General features: G+C 42.6%; 1 protein-coding gene across 1 annotated transcript in view; it reads left to right on the top strand.

Annotated features, from left to right (window-relative positions):
• The first annotated feature begins 484 nt into the window (after positions 1 to 484).
• Positions 485 to 6,754, top strand: part of BORCS5 (BLOC-1 related complex subunit 5) — a 97,121-nt gene continuing 90,851 nt past the window's right edge. The window contains exons 1-2 of the mRNA XM_007955012.2: positions 485 to 542; positions 3,023 to 3,166. Of these exons, the coding sequence (XP_007953203.1) occupies positions 485 to 542; positions 3,023 to 3,166 (202 nt within the window). The remainder of the gene's footprint in view (positions 543 to 3,022; positions 3,167 to 6,754) is intronic.

Raw genomic sequence — 6,754 nt, 5'->3', positions numbered from 1 at the left:
CGAACCTGCTAAGCCTAGCAAGTGAGTGAAAGCGGAGGGTGAGGTGTGTGTGTGTGTGTGTGTGTGTGTGTGTGTGTGTGTGTGTCCCTTCTAACCCGGAACTGACGGCCTCGCGTAGCTGGCGCCGCCAATCCGCGTCCCGGAAGGAGCGAACCTGCTAAGCCTAGCAAGTGAGTGAAAGCGGCGCCGCCCGCTGGCCGCCTGCGCGGCTGAAGCCGGGCATCCCCCCGCCTTTTTCCTCCGGTTTCCCCAAAGGAGGAGCGGGAGAAGCATGTAACTGCCGTGGCTCCTTGCCAGTCGGTTCCCGAATAAGGCCTCCCCAACCCCCGCCGCCCGCGCCCCTGGGTGGGCAGGCCCCGCCGCGGCGCCCACACTCTGTCCAAACTCCGGCCTCTGTCCCTGGCCCCCAGCCCCTGCCCTGCCGTCCTACCGCCGGAGCGGTGACCGCCCGTCCCGCCGTTCCTTCGTTACCGCTGCGGGCACCATGGGCAGTGAGCAGAGCTCCGAGGCCGAGAGCCGACCCAACGATCTGAACTCCTCAGGTCGGTGTCCTAACCTCCCACCCTCCAGCAGGCCTTTTGTAGAACGGACTGCCACTCAGCCTAGTCGGGTCTGGGATCGCTGGATGAGGACACACTGAAAGGCTTCACCATGCTTTTTCTTCTTTATTAAAAAAAAAAAAAAAGTCACTGTCTGTACTAGCCTTGATGCCCCGATGGATGAGTGCCTGTGATTGCAAGCTAAGCGTGTGTGGGCCCACATGCTCATTATTTGTTTCTCTCAGCTACAGCCCAATCTTTGAAAGACTTGACCTAATTAATTTTTGGCTTTAGTCTCACTACTGACATGGTGAGATTTGGCTCATACAGTGGGTGCATTGTAGACAGAATCTCTAAGAACAGGCTTCTTGAAAACAGGTCTTAGACGTCTAGTTCCTTTTGAGAAGGGATTTGTGATAGGTGTATAATCAATTTGAATCCTTGGGTAGAAGGTACACTTCTCCCCAGATAACTGAATATTCACTTCAGAAGGTGTGGGCCCGGCTGGCAGGCCCTGGTGTTTTTCTCTATTCTGCCCTGTACATATATTTCTGTGATTTTTTTCAGTATTTGAGATGGGAATGAGGAGGATGGGGAGGAATAATGTGCTTAGAACATAGTGCATAGTAAACAAAAAAAGCTGATGCTTAGTTGAGGACCATTCGCCCTTTTTGTTTTTGTTTCTGTTAACCCGCAAACCAGTGAACAACTGGGAGGGCATTGGACAAGCACTGGGGTTGTCGATCCAAATTGGGTTAAATTTGGGCCCAGAAAGTACCCCTGGTCATGGAACTGCTCAGATCTTGTAAAGCAGAGATTGGGAGTTAATAGATGTAGGTGTGGTCAACACTGAAGGGCATCCTTCAGGATTAGTTCTTTGGACTAATCCACTTTGGGGGCTAGATTTGAACGGCATTTAATGGTGAGCAGCACCTACTAGCTTTGCTACGTTCTTCTGTTTCCATGGAAGGTCCACAATGTTGTATCTGTTATAAAAAATACAGTTATCATTGCTACCTCTTGCTTTCTTGCCTCTATGTCAGGCCAGAAGCATATTTTGGGGAAGAGGTATGGCATCTCTTTAGTATGTTTGCTCTTCCACCCCCTAACAGCATGGACTCATTTCTGATGTTAGAACTTGCCTATCTTCCTGTGCTAAGTGCTTTACAAACATTTGCATTTCATCTGTTCAATAACCCCATTATACAGAAAAGGTAGGAGTTAGAAAGTAGCCAAGTTGGCTTTCCTCTGGTCTGGGGAAGGAAGAATCAAAATTTGTATCAGGAAGGATTTCTGGCATGGATTTTGTAGAACATTAAGTAAGTTAGTTGAAGAGATTAAGAAATCTTTTTTGAAGAACAATAAAAAGAGCAGAGATTCTGAAAGTGAATGCCAAGCCACAGGAGACCTTAGCCTCCAGGAGGCAGGGCCGTGCTGTGGTATCTCTGCATGGACCTTTGAGGCCTGTTGATGATGAACCTGAGAATACGAACTTCTAGAGAGTAAAACATTTTGCAGGTTCATTGGTGTCCCAACCAGGGAGATACTTGGGTAGAGGAGGATGCTTGGTCTCAGGAGTCCTTTGTAGTTTGAATCACTTCCCTCCAAATGGATTGTAGTCTCTCAAGGGACCTGAAATTGACCTTTTTTTCCAATATTCCTACAAATGTCTGAATTTTGCCTCGATCTAGAATGGATCTAGTGGATATTTCTGCACTTCTCGGACTAACGTCTGTAACTTTGAGAGTGAGAACGCTGAAGCCTCAGGAATAGTCTCATCATCTGGGGTTGAGTAGCAGGGGTTTCCCCATGACTAGGATCTATTAGATGCACCAGATCTGTGATAGTGTGCAACTCCATCTTTGCAACTCCAGTGTCACAGGAATGGGCTATGTGCACCAGTGACTTAGAGACGTTCATTTTCTTTCCTAAGTCTGTGGACCTTAGGCAAGTCACAGCCATGTTTTGCATCTTTACTTCCTTATTGGTAAATTGAAATACCAGGAGAATCAGTGAAATAAAAATAAAAAACACAGTGAGATTAGACTTTTATGTGCTGAATAATGGAATATTTTTAATTACAAAAGCAATGTTGTTGTTATGTGCCATCAAGTCAGCCCTGACTCATAGCGACCCCTCCTTGGGTTTCCGAGGTAGTATCACTATGGAAGTAGATTGTCCCATCTTCCTTCCCAGGAGTGGCTGGTGGGTTTGAACCACCAGCCTTCTGGTTAGCAGTCAAGTGCTTAAACAAAAGCAATACATACATGTTTTATGTTCTTGTAATGTTTGATTTTTTTTATTATTGTAGAAAGTAGAGGTCCTCCATTACTCATCTCTCCGTAGCTCCTGTTGCAAGATAATTACGGTTAGCATTTTATCATGTCAAAATACTGTTTTTAATGACTACACTGAAAATATTTCTGTGAGGCAGAGGTGGCTAACTAACATGCAACTCCTGAGCAGTGTAACTTTATTTTCAGTGACCCCTTCTCCAGCTAAGCATAGAGCCAAGATGGATGATATTGTGGTTGTAGCGCAGGGCTCCCAGGCCTCACGTAACGTCAGCAACGATCCTGATGTCATCAAGTTGCAAGAGATTCCAACCTTCCAGCCGCTTTTGAAAGGTAAGGGGTTGTATTTTGCTTTACATAAGCTGGAGATTTGTATAACCCTACTGCTCTTTCCCTGGATATCCATGGCCTTATTTCTTTATCTCTCTCATATCTCATGTGCTTGATTGCTATCTTTTCAGTGAAGCCTTTGCCCTATTGAGAATTGCAACCCTCTTCCCTGCCTATTTTTCTCTCGTTGTTATGTGCCATCGAGTTGGACCCGACCCATAGCGACCCCTCCTTTGGTTTCCTGGGCGGTATCACTACAGGAGTAGGTTGCTCAACCTTCCTTCCGAGGAGTGGCTGGTGGGTTTGAACCGCCACCCTCTTGGTTAGCAATCGTTGACCTACTACATAGTTTGTCTGCTGTCTGTATTACTGTGCTAGGCTGAGCATCTTGATGACAGGAACTTTATGTGTTTTATTCCTTAATAGATCCCAAGCACCTGGAATAGAGCCTGGTACCAAGTAGGGACTGAGTGAATGAATGAATGAATGAATATTGGAGTTGGTTCTTACCCTTATCCACAAAAGGATATCATTCTTGTTTGTGATCTGGACTATGGGTTGACTATAGTTGACTAATTCAGATTCATAGAGAAAGTCTCCATGACCGCTGATAAAATTATAATTAACCCTGGCAGCTATCTTGAATGAGGGGCATGTGTGTGGTTTGGTACAAACCATCAGCTTACCTGATTAGCATATGTTGAGGTAAACCAAAACACCAAACCCACTGTTATTGCATTGATTCCGACTGGTAGTGACCCCCATTGAGTTTCCAAGGCTCATTGTCTTCCTGTGGAGTGGCTGGTGAGTTTGAACTCCATACCTTTTAGTTAGCAGCCCAGTGCCTTAACCACAGGGCCACCAGACAGAGCTTCTTATATGTTGAGGTACTTACCTTTTAATATCAAGGGTATAACTTTATTATTTTCATAACTCTATTCAGTAGTGGAGATGATTTTCTATTAACTGAATGGGGTTTCTATTATAGCAGAAGTCCCTCTCTCTGTCACCTCCCCCCACAGGATTAAAAAAACCTATTGCCATCCAGTCAATTCTGACTTATAATGACCCTATGGGACAGAGTAGAACAGTCCCGTAGGGTTTCCAAGGCTGTCATCTTTACAGAATCAGACTGCCACATCTTTCTTCCACAGAGCTGCTGGTGGGTTTGAACTACTGACCTTTTGGCCAGCAGCTGAGTGCTTCACCACTGCACCACCAGTGCTCCTTTAAGATTAGGAAATATAAATGAATATAAGGCCTCGGTTACTTAACCTGGTATCATATGAAACATCCTGCATTTATATAGCTATTTGTATGAAAAGGTGCCCCTACCACATACGCACATCACCCCATTAATTCTGACATCATTAAATGTTTGAATGATTTATGCAAGATCAGAGAGCTGGCAGATAGAAAGGTTGAACTTGAATGTTCTTTGCTCACTTCATACCCTATACCAGTTACACTATTGTACACTATAAACAAATGGCCCTTTATAGATAATCCATACATCATCTTTTTCTTCTCAGTACTTCATCTGTTTTACAGGTGAGGAAATAAAAACTTTCAATCCGTTCCCCATGGGCTTCAGAGTTAGACATTGGTAACCTGTCTGACTCTTACATAAAACAATACATTATATTCTATTATCTATCTCCTTACTCGTTTTATTATTTTAAAGAATGTGATTCTCCAAAGAAGGCAATGTTAATGAAATTTCCATCTCCACATATCCTTGTAATGGACACAGTATAATCAGATTAAAAGACAAGCTCTTACCTTTAGAAACTTAGAGCTGGACCCTTATTCTATACCCCATCTCTTTTGTAGTTGCAGGTAGTACTGCCCAGCAGTCATGGTTTTCATGCTTCTTTGTTGTTGCTAGTTGTTAAGTTGATTCCAACTCATGGTGACCCCATGTGTGTAGAGTAGAACTGCTCTGTAGAGTTTTCAAAGCTGTGACCTTTCAGAAGCAGATTGCCAGGCCTGTCTTCTGAGGTGCCTCTAGATAGGTTTGAATCTCCAACTTTCTCCTAGTAGTTGAGCACTTAACCACTGGCCACACACAGGGACTCCATTTTATTGCTTCTACTTCTGGTTAATTCTTTCATCTCTCCCTTTAAACTATCTTCTGGTCCTGAGTAAAGCTTTATGTGACCAAGTCTTGTCTCCATTTTAGGGAAATACTTGTTTTGTTTTGTTTTAAAAAAAGCAAAAAAATCTCTTTAGAATATATTTAATAATTTTCTGATTTTAGTTTTTCTTTCTTTAAGCAGTTGAGATAATTTATATTTTATGATAATAAACTGATTAATAGAGGAAGCATTTGGGAAAAGGCTTGGTGTTTTCAGATTTTAAATCTTCACTGGGAATCCAAAAAGTGAATATGATACTGTTAAAAGAATACTGGACTGTATTGTATCGATACTTGGGTTTAGTTGTGACTTCCACCAATCAGCTATGTTGTCCTGGCTTAGTTTTTCCACTCTTGATTAAGAACATCAAGAATGGGTGTCAAAAGGTCCGTAGTTTGAACACACCAGCTGTTCCACAGAAGAAAGATGAAGCAGTCTGCTACCATAAAGATTTACAGCCTTGGAAACCCAATGGGGGTCGCTATGAGTTGGAATTGACTTGAAGTCGGTTAGTTTGGTTTTTGGAAGGAACGTAGAAAAATCACTAATCTTCCATTTTTCAAATTAAAACATTAAGGCTCAGAGAGCTTAAATTAATTGCCTAAGGTCACAAGTGATAGCTCATCTGAAGGTGGCATCAGGACATCTAGTTTGAACTATTCTGTGTACAGAATAAGACTCAGTTTCCAATTCTAGCAAAGTCTGTTATAGTAATCACTGGGCTGTAGTAGGAAACAGGGTGGTGGGTTTGAGGTTGTTTGGGCTTTAGGTGCAGCATTTATTGTAGAGCTTCTTGCTTTGACACGTTCTGCCTGGTAATTTAAAGTCCTGCCGTCTGCCTGCTGGGCTGCTGCCGGGAGCCACTCATCACTGCCACCTTTGTACTCTGATCTCTTTTTCCCCCTTTACTGCTTTCAGGAAGAGGCTATTTCTCAAAGTAGTTAAAAGGGCCACACAGTGAAGACTGTACCTCCCAGGTTTGATTTCAGAAAGCTTTTATTCAAGTTAATGACAGTTTATTCTTTGAAAACAATATATTCAAGTAATACACAGAATTCACTATTGTTCCATAATGTCATATGATGTAATGCTAATGCTGGTGGGTGAGCTGCAGAGGCAGTGGCTGGGCGAGTTTGGGGCTATTCGTATGACTGAGGTAATGTTTGCATTTTTAATAAGCAAGCAGATTTTTTCTTTGGTTTTAACCCTTTTGGATAAGTATACCAGAGCATAATTTCATATAATGGCAATTATGTTTCTTTTTCTCTCTCTCTTTTTTTTTTTAAGATTGCTTTATCATAGCAGTCTCTGATTTAGCAAATTATTTGGAAATGTAAAACATTTAATGGAAAATGAAATACTGGAAAATTAGAAAAGAAAGTAGCAATAAATTGCCACAACAGAACACAAAGCAAAATGCAGTAGATTTGATGTAAATTAGATTCCTAGGGTT

Source organism: Orycteropus afer, unplaced genomic scaffold, assembly GCF_000298275.1.
Source record: "Orycteropus afer afer isolate SDZICR_OR568_19922 unplaced genomic scaffold, OryAfe1.0 scaffold00488, whole genome shotgun sequence".
NCBI lineage: Eukaryota > Metazoa > Chordata > Mammalia > Tubulidentata > Orycteropodidae > Orycteropus > Orycteropus afer.
Note: the sequence above shows the minus strand (reverse complement) of the source record. Positions and strands in the feature narration are given on the sequence as shown.